Genomic DNA, 20,220 nt, shown 5'->3' on the forward strand with positions numbered 1-20,220 from the left:
ACACACACACACACACACACACACACACACATTTTTTGAGAGACAGAAGGGTCAGTCAAGTAACCAGAAATTTGCCACGAATTTGTCTCTGGGCGGAAGAGAAACAAAAAAACCCCGAACCCATGAAATCTCTGGCCCTCCACCCTAATCATTCAAGAAGAAAATTTCTTTGCAAATATCCTTATACACTATTTTTCAGTATCCTTACTTATCCTGGGCAGTGAAAATAGGACCAAGCTGACACTCTTTCCACCCCTTCTCAAATGGGGAACGAAGATCCTACCCTCAAGGAAGGTGGCATTGGAAGCCTCCCCGTAGATAGAACGGCCTTTATTTTTCAGTCCTCCCCCCACCCTGAAAGCAAAGGGAAAACTGAACCCTGTTCATCAACAGAGGTCACTTCTTTGATCCCACTGTGAGACCAGCAGAACACAGGGACCCTTTCCCACTGTATCATGCCAGAGAAGTAGGGCCAGGGGCTGCTCTGTTTATCCCCGTCCCCCTCTCTGGCCCACGAGCGGTGATTTTCTGTCTTCTGACATCACCTGTTTGCTTTAAACCATAAAACAAATAACTGCACCTTTAGTGAGACTCCCCTTTGTCCCTAGGTATCCGAATGGTTTGTGGGTTTGGTTTAAAGCGGCAGAAAAGACCGAGAGTGAGAGAAGAAAAAAGGTATTTTGCCTGAGGACTTGAAGCTCCCCCCCCCCCCCCCCCCCGTTTTCCTCCGCTTGACTGACTTTCTCACACTCGGATTCCCTGCAGCCTGCCAGAGCCCCGGGAGCTGCCCTGCCAAGACCTATCCTGGGAGAGCTATTGAAAGAGCCTCGAGTAAGTACACACGGGGCGGATTTCTCCTCCCCCAGTGCCTGCTCCGCACCTGTACAGGGAGCAGTCCCACACATATCACCTGATCGCAGCCTTTTCAGAGACCGTGAGAAAAATAAAGCCCGGGATAGAAGAGATGTTTGTTGTCTGTGCAGGCAGCTCCCCGCAGTCCGAGTGCCCAGAAACAGCACGTTGCCGCCGACGGTGGGGCGGTGCACGCGTGTGTGCGGCCGGTGAGCCTGGTGGGAAGGGGCGGGGACCCGGAGGTCACCTGCAGGCTGACGGCGTCCCTGCCTGCATTTTCCGGCACCCGGCTGACCGGTAGTTGTAGGACCCCTCGCTAGAATCATGATTGTGGTCCTTCTAGATGAGAGCCCATATATGCTCATGATGGCGGAATTCACAACCGGGATTTCTTACCTTAAGGTTCACGGACGAATGCCCGCCCCCGCCCCCTCTTCCGGGGAACCTGAAAAATGCCTGAAATGGAATTCAAAATTAAGTCTACATGCATATTTGGCAGTAGCTTAATACACACTTTTTGAATGAATGAATGAATCAATGAATGCATCTTTTTTTTCGTAAGAGGAGGGTCCATAGCTTTCAGCAGAATTTCAAAGCTTCTTGGGACCCAGAAAGGTGGAGGAAACTGATCTAGGCCATCTCCACTTACAAGGGTGTACTCCAAGCCCCAGAGGGGGCAAGGAACTGGCTTCAGGGCCTACAGCAACCTAGGGCCAGAGTGCGAGCCCGCAGCCAGCTTGGAGCTCTTCCCACCACACCACAGTGCTGTGGTCCCTGGGAAATTCAGGGTGGGGTTTACAGGGCTGTGCTCACCACCAAAGCCTGGATTTAAAATAGACACATTAATAAAAGTACTTTGAATTTCCAGAACTTTTTTTTGTTTTACGTTCTGAGGCACTTGAGCCGCTCTGCACCCAGTTTTTGGATGGAGAAAGGGCTAGGCAAGAAAGCCAAGTGTTTATCAAGAGGAGAGGATTCAGGAATGCTTGGAACAAGAGGCCCGGTTGCCATGAAGAGGCATTAGAAACAACTGCAACTCTGCATTCCATCTTCGATAAAAATAAGTTGCTCCTTCTGAACAAAACTGCCTGGTCGGTTTCTAGCCAAGTGAGGACCTCGACGTGCAAATGGGGTGGAGGTGGAAAACAGAAGCTTTTGGCATTGGCTAATAGCAGCCTGTAATGCTTTCTGCGCCCCACTCCCCACCCCCCTTGGAAAACTTGACCAAGCCAGTGAGACCAGGGGAATGTGCACTTTTCTGATGGGCCCTGAAAAAGGATGGTTGCCAAGAAAGCCTTTTCCAAAGGGGTGGGCAGGGTGCTCTGGAATGGCTTACCTCCCACACTGGGCCCAGTCACAGCAGCGGCAGCGGTGTGGTGGGAAGGCTCTAAACTTGCTTTTAGCTGACCTTTACCCTCTGAACAGGGCTGCAGTGAGGCAAACCTGCAAGCCCAGGGATGAGGAGGGCATTCCCTAGGGAGTACAGGGTCACTAACTTGGCACCCCTCTGTGTGAAAGGCTCAAAACTTCACCAGGGCCAGTGCCGGGTGGGGGGGGGGGCTTTGGAAGTCTCAAGAAGGTGGGGGTGAAGCCTAGCCCCTTTCAACCCAGGCCATGCATTTGTTTGGCTTGCTGATGACCGCTCAAATTGTGACATCAGATCAAATTGCTTGAAAAATCAAAAAAAATAAAATAAAAAAACCCCCTCAGCTGGCCAGGAAAACCATTAGGATAAAACTTAGGGCCTGAAAGTGATATGGCATGAATGTTGCAACATTTTTAAATTAAAATCTCCATCATTGGTATCCTCACATCATTTCTCCTCTTACAGGAAAAGGGTCAGGGGACCCAGGGGAAGAGACCGAAGAGGTGGTATAATTGAGCCCAAGAGAAGTGACTTGCCCAAGGTTCAGCAGCCTCTCCAAGAGGAAATAGCAAAGCCAGAATTAGGCTTAGATTTTCTGCTCACCAGTCCAGAAACCCGCCTCACCATGTTGCTCCAAACACATTTTGAGGTATCATTTATAAGTGGCTAACATTGCCACCAAAGATAGATTCTCCATTGCGAGCCCGAGCTACCTTCTGGTGAGTGATTTTGGTCATGTGACAGACCATGCCCAGCGCAGAGCATGGGGAAATTCCAGGCTTTGCTGCGCTGTGATTTTCTCCTGGATTTGCCCATCACCCTATAACCTCTGGAAAAGAAACGATCTTGATTTCTGAGTTCCAAGAGGTAGGAAGCCCCTTGCAGGGGCCGCACAGAATAGGTCAGCCTGTCTCTCAGTCACACAAGCAAGCCAAGCCACATACCATCCCTCGTTTCTTCTAATTGCCAGCCTGTTTCCCTTATTTGTGCTCTGAAAGGAAGAGAGGGGGGCGGAGAGAGAATATGTCCAGGCCCTTGAATCTGTGCTTCGTCAATTCTAGGCTTTTATCGGGACCAGAGAAGATGTGATGATGTTGGAGCACAAAGACATTGAACTGCTGGCTGATGTCACGAGTAGCAGAGGGAGAGGTGAGAAATCTAATGGATTTTCCGAGTGGTTGATAGATGGCATGTGCATGTGAAATATAGATTTTTCAGGCTTAGGGAATAAGAGAAGATGGTTTAGGCAGCTGCCACGGCCACGGCTTAAGACTGTGGTGGTCTCCAGCACGGTTGGGGCCTTCGGGTCTCGTCCACAGAGTTGGCGGTAACTGTCCCCTGCCTGGTAGTACTTGACAGATGACAGGGCACTTTCTAGCCCGTGACAGCATTTTGTCTTCATATATGGTTTTATGATCTAGAAGGATTTTGGTGGAGGCTCAGGGAGGGAGAGAAAATTCAAGTGGTCAGTGCAGGAGGCATTTGGCTAGGCCATGGGCTACGGGGGGCACAGGATAAAGGATAGGTAAGCTTTCTGGAAAATGGTGCCTAGAGAGACAAGGCAGGGCAGGGAGCTTCGCAGCCAGGGGAGAATCAACTTTTCTTTCTCAGCCATGGGCAAAAATAGTGTTTCCAGAAAAATGGAAAGAGGGGAGAAGAGAGATGTCTGTCAACTTGGTATAGGATATTGGTAATCCAGAGGACACATCCTTGGGAGTGTGTGTGGGGGGGAAGCAAGGAGGAAGTGTCCTTTCTTGTGATGGGAAGCCAGGTGGGGGAGAAGAAGAGAGGGGAAGGAATCCCACTTAGCAAGAAGATGACCAAGCGGGTTCTGGAAAGGATACAGAAAAGGCAATGGCCATAGTCTCCCCTGGACTGAGGCTTAGTTCAGCAGCCAGTGCTTCCCAGAGGGAGACAGGGGCTATGAGTGAGGGGCCCTTATAAACTCTAGCACCTGCATTACCTCTCCTCACTTGTTAGTTTGTTCCGTGCTGTTTGTATTGCTGTAGGCATAACATAAACTCCCACAGACTGGAAAAGGTGGCGGGAGTGTTTGGGGTGATGGCAGGGAATGGGGGGTGGGCACAGGGTGACTGCATCCTGCTCCGTGGTTAGTCTGAGGGTCACGGCCTTGGCGAGGAGATACCTGTGTGGGCCAGAACAATGGGGGAGGCAAGCCCCTCGGATCCTCGCAGTGCCAGGGAAAGGACCAAGGACCACGTGTTCAACCCCAGCTCCCTGACCACTGTGGGCATTTGCCAACATCATGCAGTGCCTTGGGGATCCCCTCAGCCCCACTCTGCGTGAGGCGTTCTGTGAGATAAGGAAAGGGAACCTCTGCTTTTGCAGGGTTGGACGTCCACAGGGCAACCTTGACTGACATCCGACAGGGGCCAGGGAGGGCGAGCTCTGTGGTAACACGCTGGCGTGTAGCAGGCTTGCCTGCGTGATGGAAGTCTCTTGATAAAGTCCCAGAGCATGGCCGGCTCCTGGAGGAGGTTGCCAAGCTGTGCGTATATCCGGCACGTACCCAGCTGTGGCCTTTCTCTCTCTAGTCTTCCATAGCCATCAAGGGACCCAGCACTCACGTTCAAGTGTTTGATCACCTTGTCCTGGGTGGCGATTCACCGTCTTCGCCTGCCCTCAAAAGTCCTGGCACTTGGACAGGCCTAGACTCGGTGTCTAGGCCTTCTCATTACCTGAACAGAAGGGTAGAGTCCCAGCTTGTTTTCTGTGGACCGAGAGAACCTGTGTTGATGGTGGTGAGGTAACTCAGTCAAGGATTGAAACTGTCCAATTTCCACTTGCCTGTTTCACTGACTTCAGTTCTGTGACGATTTTTGAGCACCTACTATGTGTAAGGCAGAACTAGATGCCTCTTCTGACAGAACTTCCATCCCTGTTGCTATTTGAATGCTGGTCATCTGTGCAGAGTGGTGAGGTTTTTTATTAGAAAAATTTCCCCTTTGCCTCCCACGTTCTTCATTTCTATTGCTTCTCTGATAAAACAAAACAAAACAAAAGCTCTGAAACTCCTTATGGTGTCTGGCACCCCCAAATCTTTGGAGAATAAATGCATGAATGAACTTTGACTTAAGGCAATAGGTTTTATTGGCAATTGGGTGAAACCCTCAGAGGGTCAGTGTGTTTTTCCGAATTTTCCTTGGTTGTGGAATCTAAGAGGTGCGTTTACTTTGACCGCTCCTGGTGACCCCCTCTGGCCAGCTGAGCTGTCCCCTGCAGACAGCTCTACTCTGTTGCAATCAGGTGAATTTAGAGGAGTCTGTGGCTGTCCGTATTTTCCCAGGCCTATCTTTATTGATGGTTATTAAAGGCACACCACCACATGGCAATACGAAAGTACAAAGCCATTCCCAGGGTAAGGTGCGTGGGAAGAAGTGAGATACTGAGCTCCCAAACCGTTCTACTGTAATCGCGGTCTGCCAAATCGATGCATAGTTAATCAGTAAGATTCGGGCAGCCAGGGTCCACCGCTGGGCAGCAGATGGGAAGGGGGAAAAGGCTGGTGGGGAGATCACTGTTCCTTCTGGAAAACTGGGAAAGAAATTGAGAAGGAGGTCACCTGGGAAAGGAGAGCCTGGTGGGCCGTCTCCCAGGTGGAGCAGGAGCCCTCAAACGGTCCGAGGAAGGACCCCTGCTGACCTCTTCGCTGGCCCTCACGCTCTGCTCATGCCAGCCCCTCGCAGAAGATTCTGTGTAACCAAGAGGGACGGCGTAATCGTGTGCAGACACGCTGGGTTTAATATGTGTAAATACAGCACACAAAAACACCAGTTTTTATAGAGCACCCCAACACACCTGTTGCTTTATGATGCTGATGATATTGATAAAGGGGCCTGTAAAGTTGAGGTGAAATGGCCTCATATTTAAATAGGAACTTCGAGTGTTTTACAGCTGAGATTGGACTGACCTGGTGATTATTTCTGTTAGGAATGTTGCATACGTATCTCTAGATACGTTCAGGGAAAACTATAGTAGTGTGGCTAAAAGGCAACGAGGACGGAGCCACACTGCCTCGGTTCATGTTCCAGCTTGTTCGTTTTCTAGCTATGTGACCTAACTCTTCCATACCTCGATTTCCCTCCCTGTTCAATGGGAGGGAGATAGTCCTAGTGCTTATAGGATTGCTGTGGGGACTGATATATAGAGTGCTTAGAATGGGGCCTGGCACGTTACCAATACAATGTAAGTTTGAGGTGCTTCTCTCAGTGCTCTCTGTGTATCGCCAGCGTGTAAGATAGGTAGCCTCGTTGATCAGAAAGAAAATCATAAGATGTTAGTTAATGCTTTCTAAGAAATGGATGGGCAACCACTGTGGTAAATTGGTCCACAAATATTTGGCAAAGCCAAGGCTTCAGCCAGTCTTTTATGAGTCACAGGCTGGGGGACCAGGAGGAACCTAAAAACTTATCTGGCTCCGGGACGCCCGGGTGGCTCAGTCGGTTGAGCATCCGACTCTTGATTTCCACTCGGGTCATGATCTCAGGGTCGTGGGATCCAGCCCAATGTTGGGCTCCATGCTGGGCGTGGGGCCTGCTTGGGATTCTCTCTCTCCCTCTGCCCCTCCGTCCACCTGTTGCTCTCGTGCATACACATGCACTCTCACTCTCTCTCAAAAAAAATATTATCTGTCTCCTTCTCCTTTTCCAGAGAAGACGGTCCCTACCACACCAGTAGCCCTTTGGGTAGCCCTGCTTTGAATAATTGAACCGAGCCTCAGGCCCGCAGAAGGGAGAATTCTGGGTGCAGGCAAGGGCATCGGTGTGGGCCTGGCGCACAGGATGTGTGGGATGGCCCGGCCCCGCAGGGAGCTGCAGAGGGACCCTTAAGGCAGGGGAGCAAACGTGGGCAGGCCCTCGCTGGAGCCGGTCACACTCACATGACATACGACTGGTGGAAAGATGAGCGTCTGAGGCCTTTCCTGCCCCGGCAGGTTCTTGCAGAGGACCGTAGAGCTTATGGTCCCGACTCGGTCACTTCTGAGAGGGAAAGGTAGTGCCGTTCAGGTTACGTCAGGACATCAGACATAACTTGGGACTCGTGGCCATCCTAGTTCTGTGGCCTGTGCTACGTTGTCCCTCTGGGTAGTCAGCTGTCTTTTTATCAGAGATACTTCCTAAGAAGGAATATTATTTTTAGTCACTGATGTCGTAGCACTTCTAAGTCTCTGGAAGGTGATGCCGTTGATGCCTCTTCCCTGAAGGGAGGAACCCCACTGTGGCGCCTAGAGGACCTTATTCAGTGTATCTAGGAGAAGGGTGGGTCTGAGGGAGGCCCCGTAATGGTTGGACCGTTGCTTAAGGTATGGTTGACAGGACTTGGTCTCCTCTTGCATAGAGCAGACATGCTTTGGGCCTCCCCACCTTCCGGTCTGCATCAGGCTGTACGTTTGCGTAGCGATACCACCAGCGACTCCTGAGCCTGCCAAGCATGGCTGACAACATCCGTTTCTCTTGGGCATGTGAATGCAAAGAAAGCAAGTGCTATAATTTGAAATCCAGGCCCTTGTTTAATGGCAGGAGGAAGATCCCAAAGGAAAGAGCTTTTTCCCCACCTGAAATACTTGCCCTTTTCGTCTTATATTTGACTAAGTCTTTTATGGAAAAAAACAACAAAAATAACCCCCAAAACACTTTTTTTTTTTCCTGAATAGGTCAAAGTCAAGGTTTGCTCTTTGTTATTTTCTTAAAAAAAGACAAGAGAGAAAAGAAAACTGGGTCCCTTGCCTGCGTGTTCTCCTATGTGCCTATTTAATGATTAATAATACCTTTTGGGCTATTGTTTGATGTGGCCTCTGCTGGTTTGAACAGGAGAATACTGATTCACTCTTGAGGCATTTATGAATCACAAGTGTTTACCCTGAGACAATAAACGAAAGGGGGAGATTGAAAAAAAAAAAAAAACCACCCAAATATGTTGAATTCTTTGAGCAAAAGCTGGAGATAACAGGGGATCTTAGTCTTTGATACCCTGTGTGGGGCCCACCGCTTTCTCTCACAGAATAAAGACCATGTCGAATGACCAAGATGAGGCATTTGAGTTTTATAGATTTTTCCTTTCACTTGCCGATAGGATTGAGGCAAGGTTTCCCCTTGTTTTCCAGGTCACACGCACCCCTTGTCTCCCTGCCTGTCTGGTCCCTGCATGTCAGTCGTTTATAAGGGAGTTTCTGGACGGGTCTTTAGGGGCACTGTTTCCCAGAGAGGGTGGATTCAAGACATGGAGAGACCTGATAGGCCTAGGTGACAGAGCAGACCAGGGCGGCTAAGGAGGAGCCCCTAGATGACACCTGGTTTGTCACCTGAAACGAATTCTTCCACAGTCCCACTTGCAACAATAGGTCCTAGACTTATTTTCCATGCTTTCTGCCCTGAACCCTAGAGTTGAGTGAAAAAAAGATTGCTACATTTGCTTTTATGGCCCTTTAAATTTTTTTTTTTTGAGATAATTTTAGACTTACAGAAAAGTTGCAACAATAGTGAGGGAGTTCTCCTACCCTTTCACCAATTTCCCCTCCGTTCATCGTCCTCCTTAATCATAGAGCAGTCATCAGCACTGAGCAAAGAATCTTGGTCCAGGGCTCTAAACTACAGACTTCTTTCCGATTTCATTATTTTTTTCTATTAGGTTTTTTTTTTTTTTTACTCCTTTTCCGGGAGCGCATCCAGGATTCCAGGTGGATTGAGTTGTCTGGTGTCCTCAGTCTCCTTCTCTCTGTGACAGTTCCGAAGTCTTTCCTCGTTTTCATGATGCTTTTAGGAGTACTGACCAGTTGTTTTTATAGCATGGCCTCCTGGGGTCTGTGTGATGTGTCCTCGTGATTATGTCGGGGAGCTGGGCTTCTGGCGAGCACGTGTCAGAGGCCGTATGTCCCTCCCAGGGCGGCAGGAGCAGGGGTGACATGATGCTGCTGTGTTTCACTGCTGCTGTTAACATGATTATGAGGGGAGGACAATTTCTGCCAGGGTTGTCCACTGTCATGTGACGCTTTCCCCCTTCCTTTTCCCTAAATGTTTTTTGGGGGCGGGAATACTTCAAGATTCTGCAGATATGCTGTTTCTGCTAACAGTTCTGCCCACCAAATTTTGAATCTATCCAAGGATCTTGCCTGTGGCAATTACTGCTGTAGTCATCTAATAGTGATTTTTGATCTCCTTCACTCTTTTTACATTTATCAATTAGAACTCTCTTTCAGGAGGGATTGCATGAGGTTACGTGTGATAAAACAGAAATAAGGAATCCATAGTCTTTTGGAGCCTACATCTTAGAAGGGAGGATAGACAAGCAACATAAATTGAGTGGGGTGGGCAGTGTATTAGTAAGTGACAAGTACTGTAGAGAACAATCAAGTAGGGGAAGGGAGAGGGGAAGTGCAGGGAGCGGTGGGTTTGAATTGCATGGTCAGGGTAGACCTCTGAGGGAAGTCTCGAAGCTGGGGAGGGAACCAGCGTGTGAATATCTGGGGGGAAGCTTTCTAAGGAGGAGAAACTGCAGATGCAAAGGCTCTGAGTCAGGACCACGCCTCTCGATGGGCCATAGGAAAGTCAGGAGACCAGCCTGGCTGGTGCGAAGTGAGCAAAATGCCAAGGGGAGAGAGGGGAGGAGGAAGCAGGGAGTGACGGACTAGATGCTGCGGGCTTGGGGCTGTGGCTCTGACGGAGGCCGGAGCCAGGCCAAGGTTTTGAGCAGAGGGGTCGCAGACTATACTTCATGTTACTAAAAGATCACGTTGGCTGCTCTGTGGTGGGCAAGGGCGGAGGCAAGGAGAGCACAGGTAGGAGCCCTAGCATTCAACCAGAAGGCGGTCGCACTGCGGGTGTATTGTGAAGAGAGAGCTACCACTGCCAGGATGGGGCTTCCTCGTGGCCAGCAGCTTCGGCCTGCCTCCAGAACCCCCAGGGGCAGATCCTTCCTCCCCGGCCTTGAAGTGGGGCTTCAGGCCCATGTCCGAGGAGCGCTGGCTGGCTACATTTACTCCAGGCACCGCGGCCTCTGCTGGGAGCCTTCTGTCACCTGGGTCCAACTTCTGTCTCTCCGCAGCGCACAGCAGGCCTCTCCCTGCCCCGGGGCCAAGCTTCTCCTCTGGTCCACCCACCGCCTCCCATCTTCTCCAGATCCTTCCCATCCTCCGAGGAGGCCGCCCTCCAGCCCCGCTCTCGGAACACCTGCCCCTCGGTGGGGGACACTCACCAGATCCGCTTCACATGTGCAGCCCCTGGAGACACACCACAGATGCACGTGGAGTCTCAGGGCCCCTTAGACACCAGGACCGGCCCCACGTGCCTCAGCGGCCTGTCAGCTGGTCTGTTGGTGTCTGGCATACCTTAAGAATGAAGCGATTATGTTTCCTCTTAATCACGTAAGTACATTTTGCGTTATACTCCACATATGTTCTTATTTCCTTTAATATAAAAATAACGTTTCTGACTCTCCCTCTGCCTAACTCTTCAAGTCAAATGGAAATTCCAGATTTGCTCTCGTTGGGCTATGCCGTACCCGTAGAGGGGTGCTGTAAAAAAATAGTTTGAGAAGTCAGGTGAGGGGTGCAGGGAGAGGTAGACGTCACCGAGGGTTCATTTGCTGCTCTTGGATTTCTCTTTATCTAGTGATCGATTTAACTTTAAAATATGCACATGGTTAAAAATTTCAAGCAGTACCAAAGGGTAGATCCCGAAAAGTCGCCCTTCCATCTGTGGCCCCCGGCCCCAAGCCCTGTCTCGAGGGCAGCCACTCTTACTTATCCCTTATATACCAGTCCGGGGCCGGCTCATGCACAGTCAATGGCTGGTAGCAGAAAGTGATGACCACTTGAAGGTAAACTGAGGCACCGTGAAACCCAGCCCCCAGCCATGTCCTTTCCAGGGCTAAGGAGGCTTCCATGCAGCAGGGTCAGCTAACCTGCCATTTCTATTATTGTCTTTGGCTCAGGCCCCCTAAGGGTACGTTTGCGAAGACCCCACGCCACCGGAGTGGGATTGGGACATTTGGCACTGCCCTCTGGCTCTGGGGTGGTGCCCTCACAGGGAGGTCTGCTGTCATTGAGCTAGTCCCTCCAGCAGTGTCAGCCAGCCAGAGGGAGGAGCGCCGCCCAAAGCTACATTGGGAAGAAAGGCAGTTGGGGGGTGGGGGGGGAGCCAGCCCCTGCGCTGGGATTACAGCAATGACAGTGAGGTTTCGGGGGGCTTTCTCATTCCTCCCCACTCCTCCTGTTCCTCAGAAGCTCACCTGAGAGGCAGCGCTCTTGGCCACCTTTCCCGTGGGAATTCAGCGCAGCCAGCAGAACCCCTGAACTCAGCTGGGCCACTGCCAGCAACCTTCAAGCCTTCCCCCACCCCCACCCCCCGCCGCTTACAGTGACATGATGTCATTTTTATTGAGGCAAGATTAGATTTTTTTCTAAGTTTGCAAAAGTGTGGTTCACATGATCTCTAGTACTTTTCCTATTGAGCGAAGACCACAGAGTTGCCAATTTCAATTTTCTTCAGCTTTTATCACTAGAAGAAGCTTAAAAGAAAAAAGGAAGGGGGAGAAAGGCTGAATGAAAATATTCCACTTGGCCCCGGCTGTTAGCGTGAGGGTGGCGGGGGACACCCGCATCGCCCGCTCCCTTTTGTGTAACAGTGCAACAGGAAGATGTCAGAAGACTGGACGTGGCCCTCGGTGCTGAACAACACACCGTGTCCACTGGTCTGAAGGGTCTTCCTGCCAGGAAACGGACGGGAGGGAAGGTACAACCTCGGGTCATTCACGGTCGTCAGGAGAGTATCAGAGAGGATGCTGATCCTTTGAAGGACTATTGGGTAAAATAGACTCTAGGAAAAGTTTCCTCCTCTTTATTCTAATTTTACTCATCTTTGAGTCTCATCTTTGGGGGCAAGATTTCCCGTTCATGCTTTCATTAGGCAGATTTATCGAGCATCTACTATGTGCCTGGCTCTGCTGCAGATATGGGGTGAGTAAGGGAAAGTACAGGCCATTCACTGTTCTTTTTTTTTTTTTTTTTACTAAGATTATTTATTTATTTATTTGACAGAGAGAGAGAGAGAGCAACAAGCAGGGGGAGCAGCAGAGGGAGAGGGAGAAGCAGGCTCCCTGCTGAGCAGGGAGCTCAATGCGGGGCTCGATCCCAGGACCCTGGGATCATGACCTGAGGTAAAGGCAGATGCTTAACCGACTGAGCCACCCAGGCGCCCTGCCATTCATTGTTCTTTAAGGGAAATTGAAGAATGCCCATTTACATGGATCATGGTTTTTCAGGTGCCAACTCAGCCTTCAAAATGAGTTGGTGTGATGGAAAACCGTGAAAAACATGAGATCCAATCACATATTTGGGGCATAAGATGAGAGAATGAGGTCTAGAAGAGTACAGGACATGCCAAAGAAATACATGTCTCGGGGTGCCTGGGTGTCTCAGTCCGTTAAGCATCTGCCTTTGGCTCAGGTCCTGATCCCAGGGTCCTGCGATCGAGTCCCGTATTAGGCTCCTTGCTTAGCGGGGAGCCTGCTTCTCCCTCTGCCTGCTACTCCCCCTGCTTGTGTGCTCTCTCTCTGACAAATAAATAACTAAAACTAAAACTAAAAATAAATATGTGTTTCCCGCTCCATAGGAGTCTTAAAGTAGAAACAACATTCACACGACACCACCATTGACGGGCCATGTTCAGATTCCTGCTGGTATGTTCCTCACCACAACCTGTGAAGTGGAGGGGCAAAATTCACCACAGCTCAACGCTGCACCTGGCACGCAGTAGGTGCTCAGTGAGGGTTTGCCGAATAAATGTTGAGTAAACCCCCAATTTCCAGAGGTCAAACAGGTTCACAAGTAATCAAGAGATTGGTCCCAAGTCACTTGGGAGTAAGTGGCAGCGTCAAGAGTTGAACCGAGAGGTCTTGCATTCACACATCAAAGCTCATCAGTACTCAGGACTCCTGGAGGCACTGCCTCTGGAGAATTCTCTAAACTACTGGCCTCTCTTTGGCTCGCAGGAAGGTGACTCTGGAGGCAATGTCCTCGAAGGTTGCAGTGAGGCTTTGAAGAGTCATTCCAGTGGATGGAGGCCAAGGTGGCTTCAGAAACGTGGACAGGACATCTCATGAGGTGATCCTGCTTGGTTGGAAGGTTCTCCCAGGGTTGACTTGGTTGTGCTAAGAAACATGGGCGTCAGGTGTTGTTCTTCAGGTACGGACTTCTAAGTGGTCCCAACCTGGGTAGGAGTATCGTTGTGGAAGTCTATGCCGCTCTCCGACTCGCTCTGTCTCTGTCCGTTATGTGGAACAGAAGAAGCAGGGTTCAGAGCAAACTTGTGAAGGAACTCTCCCCATTTGTGTCTTGCGGACCTTGATTTTGCTCCTCCACAGAGGGAGAGACGGACTGTGTTGGGAGTGAGGTGAATCCCAAGTGGTTTCTCAGGCTTTGTCGGGGTGACAGAGCTAGCAGCTGCATCTCACTGGCCCAGAAGAGACCTGGAAAGGGATTGAGCCCCTTCTTTTGCCTGCAGGGGCTGGTGCTGGTTATGTCCCCATGGAAGTATGCCATGTGGGGACAAGGAGGAGGTGTAGGAAAAGAGGGTCTGTCTGGATGGGAAAGGAGACCAGAGTGTGAAACTTCATCTTTTCCTCTACTCTATGCTAAGGATGTGAGGTTGAACAGAAAGCTTTGTACTGCAAGTCAGGGAAGAATCCGGGTTCTAGTCCTGCCTCTGCCGTAGACTCACGGTATATGTCCCTGCAGATGGTATTCATTGCTCCCTCTCTGGGCCTCAGTTTCCCCATCAGTAGTCTAATGGTTTTCAACCAATGCTTTGGGAGGTGTTTCCTCCCAGGGAGTGCGGGGTCTGAACCTGGAGGTGATGCTGGGCCGAGGGGCTCCTGTAAGCCCTCTGATACTTCTACCAGAACGGTTTGGCCTTTGCTTGCTCACACATTCCACGTCCTCATATGATTTTGTTCAAGGAAAGAGTTCGTTGGTTTTTGTGTTTAAGTTTGAAAACCACCAACTTAGAGACTCAAAAATCCTTTCCAACATGAAAATCTTATGATTCTTCCCTTGGGCCTCCCTGACTTTTGGACTTTGTCTCCTCTACCCCGTAGCACGTTCTGCCTTCCCTGCTTATATCCTTGTTCTTCTCTTTCCAAAGGCTCCTCGAAAGCCAATTCCACAAATAATTATGAGCATGTGGGGCCTGCTGCAAAGGCTGCCTGGGACAGGGCACCCGGCCCTCAAACCGCTCACGCTACGTGGTGGGCTGGGGACAGTTGAGCCAAAGACTACAGAACTACACTGTCTCACTCATATGCTTCCCCTATAACTGGGACCTCGTCTTACCTCTCTCACCCACAGCCGGCACATGTAGGACAGAGAGTAGGTGCTTAGAAACTATCTCCCGAAAGGACTGAAGAATGAATGGCCTGTTCCCCTCTTTGGGAGGAATCACAGATGTCCCTGTAGAGAAGGGCCTTCCCAAGACCGACTGGAGCTTGGTGGCTGCTGTGAGCTCTCTGTGTTCCTTTTAGGAGCTGGGTTGGTTATGGCTCTTCTGGGTCATCCCCTGTTACGGGTTAAACTGTGTCCCCTTAAAAAAGATGTTGAAGTCCTAACCCCCAGTACTTCAGAATGTGACCTTATCTGGAAAATATGGGTTGTTAGAGGTTTGTTCAAGGGAGGTTGCTGATGTAATTAGCTAAGATGAGGTCATGCTGGATAGAGTAGGGTGGGCCCTTAATCCAGTGTGAGTGGTGTCCTTGCAAGAAGAGAAGAAGACACACAGGGAGAAGACAGTCATGTGACAATGAAGGCAGAGATGGGAGTGACGCACACAGAAGCCAAGCGGCGCTAAAGAATGCCAGCAGGCGCCAGAAGCTACGAGAGGCGAGGCAAGGGGCAAGCCAGGATTCCCCCCTGTAGATTTTAGAGGGAATGTGGCCCTGCTGACTCCTTGATCTCAGACTTTCAGCCCCCAGAACTGTGAGACAATACATTTCTCTTGTTTTTTTTTAAAGATTTTATTTATTTATCAGAGAGAGAGAGAACGAAAGAGAGCACAGAGGCAGAGGTAGGGAGAGAAGCAGACTCCGTGCTAAGCAAAGAGCCAGATTTGGGGCTCGATCCCAGGACCCTGGGATCATGACCCAAGCCAAAGACAGACGCTTAACCTTAACCGACTGAGCCCCCCAGGCGCCCCTACATTTCTATTGTCTTCAGCCCCCCAGTCTGTGGTACTTTGCGAGGGCAACCCTAGGGAACGAATACATCACCCTGCCCCCAATGTTACACTTAAAAGGAAAATCTACAGCCTCTTTTTCCTTTAACCTCTATGAAGTATTCACAAGAACATATGTTTGGCTTGAATTTACTGTTTTGAAGCATGAATTAGTCTCTCATCAAAACACTTCATGTATTTAAAGCTCTAAAATCCTCGTATATTGGGTCATATATGTGCATATATTGGATAGTAAAATAGACAAATCAGAAAGCAAATGACTCCCCCCCCAACAAACCCCAAACTCCACTCCCAGCCCTCATCTTTTTTTAAAGGCAAATTTGCTGAGAATTGGCTGCTTCCTTTGACTTGCGAGTTCAAATGGGAGCTGGGTCTGGGGCTGAGTTTCACTTTCCTCTGGGCACGCTTGTCTGGATTCAGGGGGCTGCAGCATCACTGTTCATCCCTCTGCAGAAGTGATTTTACTCGCTTCTGACTATTCTTCTTGAGTTTTGTTTCACTGGCATCTTCCTGGGGGCTGGTTGCCCGCTCTGACTTCTCCTGGGTGCCCTTGCTCAAGCAAGCACGGCCCCTCCTCCTCCATCCCCAAGGAGATTCAGGAATTCGTAGGACCCACCTCACTCTGGGTTATTGAATAACTGGTGGGGCATCGGGTGTCAGGGCTAAGAAAACAGAACTGCCTACCTGTTGGGCCAAATGACCTCACAGCCCCAGCTGGTCTCATGGCGCCGCCAGTGACACCTTCCGACAAGCCCCGCCTACCTCGTACTGTTCTGAACACCTGACCTGATTATTGTCACTGTGCTCAGGTGAATGACAGCAGCCTAAGGCTCTGACTAAGCCTAGAGCAGTCTTGCTGGAGGGGGAGGGGGTCTTTTTTTACAGCCTCAAGAACAGAAGATGGGAGTCGGAAGGAATGAAAGGCTTATTGCATTTTAGCTCAAAATCCACCATTAACCTCCCAACCTGGATCTCCAGCCCCCGTAGGTGTGGAGAAGACCACACCATCACCACTCACCCCCACACTTCCCCTCCCCCAAATCTGACCTGGCTGACTGGGGCTTTGCTGCAGGGAAGAGAAGTTTCTGGTGCCATTTTTCCAGCATGGGTACCACAGCAGCAATAATGTGGGTAACTTTGATCCACAAATCGTTGGTGGGGAAAACCATCTCCCCGGGTTTCAGCAGACGACCAGGGGCCTCCCTTAGGTTGTATCTGGGGAACTGCTGGCTTCCCAGTCAGTGTCTCTGACAGATGACTGCCAAGACCAGGAGAACGGGGCATGATCTCAGACAGCAAGTTGTGGTCTCCTCAAGTTTGGGTTGGAAGAACTGGAGGTCACTGAAGGTGTTCTGTGGTGACATTAAATTCATGCATTTGCTCACTCATTCATTCACTTATTTGTTCATTAATTGGACATTTTCTGAATTCGTACATTATAGGCCATGCACTGTGTGATGTGTTGGGGGAATAAAGACAATGTCACAGTTAGTGATGCTAGTGTGACTTGTGCCTAAGGAGAAGTCTGTCCACGGGGCTGAGAAAGTTCTGGGGAAGAAGAGATCAACCAGTGTCCCCTGGACGCAGGGCTTGCTCTCATGGGCTGAAAATTACCTGGACACTTAAGAGCTGTCACAGGAGCGCAAAAGGAGCCTGGAAGGGGAGTGTCCGTCCTCCCCAAGCAGGTGGGGGCGGCGGAGGGGGGGGAGGCAGGTACAGAAATGGTTCAGCCCAGTGGTCTCCTTGGAATTGTCGTGTGCCTTCCAACTTCCTTATATGAAGGATTTCCTTAGAAAAGACAGGGAGAGAAATCAAAAGAAAGCAGAGTTCCAAACTTTTTTTTTTTTTTAAAGATTTTATTTATGTATTTGAGACAGAGCGGGAGAGAGAGAGAGAGTACATGCGCGCGGGTGCACAAGCTGGGGCAAGGGGCAGAGGGAGCAGCAGGCTCCCCGTTGAGCAAGGAGCCTGATGTGGGGCTTGATCCCAGAACCCTGGGATCATGACCTGAGCCAAAGGCAGCCACTTAACCCACTGAGCCACCCACGTGCCCCAGATTCCCAAATGTTTCGAGACAGAATTGGTTATGGCACATAGGACCCTATCCTTTAATTTCACAAAAAGAGGTCATAGGCTGTCCTTTGGTCAACTCTCGGTCTCGGTTACAAATGAATTTATAAATACGTGGAGCTCTGGGCCTCTCTCCCAAGGTCAGACGTCCATGTTTGCTTGTGCGTGCACTGGCTTCAGATCTCATTGGAATCATGCTGTTTTATGTACTAGCCTAACACACCCTAAAGCAGACCTTCTCCAGCTTAGCACCTTAGCAGAACAATATTGGCAAATCGTTTATCAAAGGGTCATGCCTGTTTTTATTTCCGTAGTATGTGGGAGTAAACGAGTTTAATTCTAAATTATCTGCTATTTGTCTCTTGCCAAACACATGAATGAGAATGAATTTAACCCTGTCCCTGTATCTGATAGAGGCAACACAAAGAAATAGGTTTGCTTTGCATGAGTTTAGTTCTGTTACATTGAATTATAAATTAAATATGACCTTAGCTTTTCTTAGGTATCATTACCAAACAAAAAAGGTGCTTTTTGCATTCTTCTTCTAAACATCTTTGAGAACCCCATCCACTGGGCCACTCAGTGTCCCTTCTATCGGGACATATTAACTCTTTCACTTCAGCCTTGTTTCCATTTGTGTATCAAATAATAATACCTTGGCTCTCAAGAGCTCAGAGTTCACCTTGGTGCTTGCGGGAAGTAAAGGTTTCTGAAACCACCTCTTCCCCTCTTTTGGAGAGATTGAAAATAGGCTCAAGGACCCCAAGCCAAAGGCACATCAGGTATCAGTGTAATTGACGAGGACGGAAGCTTCCAAAACTGCAGGGTCTCTTTTAACCCTTGTATCGTGGAGTGAGGTGGGACCTCCGACTTCTTCCCTGCGCTGGACCTTGGGACCTGCTTGTTCTGCCAAGCAGAGCCTGAGTCCACGTCTTTAAATTACCGCAAGGCAAGAGTGTGAGCTTGCTTCTAGAAAGCCGGGAGAGTGGCAGCAGCAGGAGAATGCCGACTGTCCCGCTTGGTGGTGGTGGTGGGCAGCGAGGGGTGAGTCCCTGTGCAGGTGGCCAAGGGCTGAAGTCTGGAAGGGGGCAGAGAACAGGTGTCTGTCCTGCTGTGAGGAGACCAAGGCGCAGAAGGCAGGGACTGCATCATGGTGCCCCCCGATTCAGTGACCACCTCTTGGTACGTGTGGTGCTCACCAGTCTCATTAGCTACTCGCCTCCCCAGGAGGAGAGAGCCGGGAAAGTTCCACTCCACCCCTCCCCTTGTGGACTGCGGTGTATAAGTCAAGTCCCTCCTCCGTAGAAGGGTGAAGAAGAGAAAATGAGGTTTACTAAACTGCAGTAGTCCGCTAACCTAGCTGTCTAACATAATTGTCCCTTTCTTTCCTCAGTGATGTTTTGGATTTTTCCCTCCATTTGTTTCTTGGGCTTTGCTATTATACAGGTATTTGTTTTTTAATTGAAAGCAACCTAAATTTTTGTATGATATGACATACACGTAAATAACCAAAGGCTTGGAGTTCTAAGGCTGACATGTGCAAGACAGAGTGAACAAATGAAGACACTTTATGGGGGAGGCCTTAACCGCTAGGACTCCAGCAAGAACTCAAGTCAGCGGGATGATTTTCTACAGGTGCCAGGGCCTGAGTTGGGTGTGACTGAGCGCAAAGTCAGGAGATCGAAGACAGTGTTGGAAGTGGGAATAATCGTGAGTAGATATGAACAATTGTCATTCCTTTAGCCCTTTACAGTTTGTATTTTAACACTCATTATACATACCCCTTAATCTTCACACTAAGCCCATGAGTGCATATTATTATCATCCCTGTTTTAGCCATGGGAAACTAGGCTCAGAGAGTTCCAATGGTGGATCTGGGGGTCACACCTGGGGCTTCTGGCCCCAAATTGTATCTTTACCTCACCCTCTGTCCTACACTGTCTGGGCTGGGGAAGGGGACCGACTGGACTAAAAGGGAAAAAGTGCTCTGGAGAGCAAAGGAAAATTATGATACTGAGTTAAGACTGAGCCAGACTGAGGAGGTCCAGTGCAGATTTCACGTGGAGGAAATAGGGAGCCATTGAAGGCTTTTGACCAGGAGTGTCACATGATACAAGTAGTAGGATCCATTGGTCCGTAACTAGTGTTCCCAGAGGCTTGGGAGGTGGAAAGAGGGAATATGGGAGTAGAGATGCTGAAAGGGGGCTTCAGGAAGAACCCTGGGTCTCCAGATTCTATTGTTAGCACCCAGGATGTTACTGGCTTTTTTCTTGGGATTCACTACCGTGCCATGGAGCTGGAGTCAGACACAGCTGAGGTAGTCCGTCCCTTTCATCCCCTGTCTTTATTAATGAGCTAGTATGTCTGACGTTTGTTCCACATGATTTTGAGCATTTCTGCTGTACCCCACCTCGGGGGGCCCTCTCTAAGCAAAGCTGTGATTAAAACCATGCACTAAGATGATTTAGAGTTGGAGCAAACATCGACTTTTATTAAATAAATCTCATGAATATTTACTGAGAACCATCTACGTGCTGGGTGCTGTGCAAAGTTGTACTTGTGCGGAGATGGAAGGAATGGGTTGCAGAGAGGCGTGTTCAGGTGCTCCCAGGCTCCAGGGGGCGAGGAGGCAGGGAGAGAGAGAGAGAGAGAGATCAAGCGCAGAGCGCGCGCGCGCCCGGGCGCGCGCGG

The 20,220-nt window shown here is 49.8% G+C and overlaps 1 protein-coding gene across 32 annotated transcripts in view; it reads left to right on the forward strand.

Moving 5' to 3' along the window:
• LOC103676002 overlaps window positions 1–20,220 on the forward strand; it is a 184,400-nt gene that overhangs the window by 5,221 nt on the left and 158,959 nt on the right. For 26 of the 32 annotated variants that reach the window (XR_005832211.1, XR_005832212.1, XR_005832214.1 and 23 more), the window contains exons 2-5: window positions 609–675; window positions 766–831; window positions 3,280–3,367; window positions 10,280–10,598. Coding sequence is in view for 27 of the 32 variants with exons in the window: in XM_040621432.1 (XP_040477366.1) it covers window positions 609–675; window positions 766–831; window positions 3,280–3,367; window positions 10,280–10,598 (540 nt within the window). In the remaining 5 variants the exon portion in view is untranslated. Of the gene's footprint in view, window positions 1–608; window positions 676–765; window positions 832–2,683; window positions 2,868–3,279; window positions 3,368–10,279; window positions 10,599–13,225; window positions 15,200–19,164; window positions 19,479–20,220 lie in introns of those variants that run through there. The other 6 variants (XM_040621421.1, XM_040621420.1, XM_040621423.1 and 3 more) reach the window with 4 other exon arrangements.

The sequence above is a fragment of the Ursus maritimus genome, unplaced genomic scaffold (genome assembly GCF_017311325.1).
Source record: "Ursus maritimus isolate PB19 unplaced genomic scaffold, ASM1731132v1 scaffold_4, whole genome shotgun sequence".
Classification (NCBI taxonomy): Eukaryota; Metazoa; Chordata; class Mammalia; order Carnivora; family Ursidae; genus Ursus; species Ursus maritimus.